The following is a 1,674-nucleotide window of genomic DNA, read 5'->3' as shown; positions in this document are numbered from 1 at the left end:
ATGACTTTTAACACCCTTGAAGATGCTACAAAATTCTACAAGGATTATGCGAAGGCTGCAGGTTTTTCTACAAGAGTTCGGAGCACAAATAAGAAGGGAAACGAAATTAAGAATCAATTGATTACATGTAGCAGAGAGGGAAAATGTAAATAAAAAATATCTCCGACCGAGAAGACAAATCCCACAGCTGGTTTAAATTGTCCTGCAAGAATTTATATACACACATTGAAGGATGTTGGTGCTTGGATCATTTCGAAGGTCGTGTTGCATCATTCACATCCTTGCTATCCAACTCAAGCAGAGATGCTCAAACAGCACAGGGAACAAAGCATGTCCGTCCGTCGTACAATAGAGAATAACGAGGAAGCCGGTATCAAACCAAGCAAAACTTACCAATCATTTGTTGCAGCAGCCGGGGGTCATCGCGAGTTAAATTTTATCGAAAAAGACGTGAGGAATTACATCACGAGAGAAGTGAGGAATGTTTCGGAACAAGAAGATGCAAAAGAATTTGGGAAATACTTATTAAGAATGAAAGAGAAGAATCAGAATTTCTTTTTCGAGCTCGAACTCGAGGACGATCAGTCGATTAAGCTTGCTTTTTGGGCCGACGCAAGGAGCAAAACTGCCTTTGAGTATTTCAGAGATGTTATTTCATTCGACACCACCTACAATACAAACAAGTAATATGCTGTTCTTGTTTATGATGCTAAATTAATGTTGTTTTATGAATCTACTGTAGAGGTGTATAAAATTATTATTTGGGTGTATTTAATGATTTTAATTCTATTTTGTGTGTTGTTTTATGAATCTACTGCAGAGATGTATATTGGATTTTTTTGGTATATAAAATTATTATTTGGGTGTATTTAATGATTTTAATTCTATTTTGTGTGTTGTTTTATGAATCTGCTGCAGAGGTGTATATTGGATATTTTTGGGTGTATAAAGTCATTATTTGGGTGTATGTAATGATTTTAATTGTTTTTTCGTAATTTGTTTCAGGTATAATTTGGTTTGTGGTTCTTTTGTAGGGGTGAATCACCATAGTCAGTCAATACTTCTTGGATGCGCTTTGATGAAAAACGAAGATGTTGAATCATTCAAATGGTTATTTCAATGTTGGCTTCGTTGCATGGGAGCAAATGCTCCGAAAGGAATTCTCACCGATCAATGCGCGTCAATGAAAAGGGCTATAGAGGCTTGTATGCCTACAACAATTCACCGTTGGTGTATTTGGCACATCACGAAGAAGATTCCAAGCAAATTAAACGGTTACAAGGGACACCTAGAAATCGAACAAGAAATGAACCATGTTGTTTGGAACTCTCATACCAAATAATCATTTGATAGGAATTGGAATGATTTTCTACTGAAGTATGGTCTTGTGGACAACAAGTAGCTTTCAGGTAATGACGTTTAAAATCTGCAGCAGAGGTGTAAATTGCATGTTTTTGGGTGTATTATAGTCTAATTTGGGTGTATTTTGCAGATCTTTACGAAGACCGTCTTATATGGGTTCCAATTTATCTGGATCACCACTTCTGGGCCGGGATGAGAAGCACACAAAGGAGCGAGAGCATGCATTCATTTTTTAACAAGTTCATTACTCGGAACAGCTCACTTATCCAATTTGTCAAACAATGTGATAATTGCCTCGGAAGCAGGGAGCAA

At 37.0% G+C, this 1,674-nt stretch overlaps 1 protein-coding gene across 1 annotated transcript; it reads left to right on the top strand.

Annotated features, from left to right (window-relative positions):
* The first annotated feature begins 330 nt into the window (after positions 1-330).
* LOC148547106 (protein FAR1-RELATED SEQUENCE 5-like) lies at positions 331-1,342 on the top strand. Its single transcript, XM_088495303.1, has 2 exons — positions 331-683; positions 1,006-1,342. The coding sequence occupies exons 1-2, from the start codon at positions 331-333 to the stop codon at positions 1,340-1,342; spliced, it is 690 nt and encodes a 229-aa protein (XP_088351429.1).
* Positions 1,343-1,674: the final 332 nt, after the last annotated feature.

This window comes from Arachis ipaensis, chromosome B8, assembly GCF_059453495.1.
Source record: "Arachis ipaensis isolate K30076 ecotype BB chromosome B8, ASM5945349v1, whole genome shotgun sequence".
NCBI classification, from domain to species: domain Eukaryota; kingdom Viridiplantae; phylum Streptophyta; class Magnoliopsida; order Fabales; family Fabaceae; genus Arachis; species Arachis ipaensis.
Note: the sequence above shows the minus strand (reverse complement) of the source record. Positions and strands in the feature narration are given on the sequence as shown.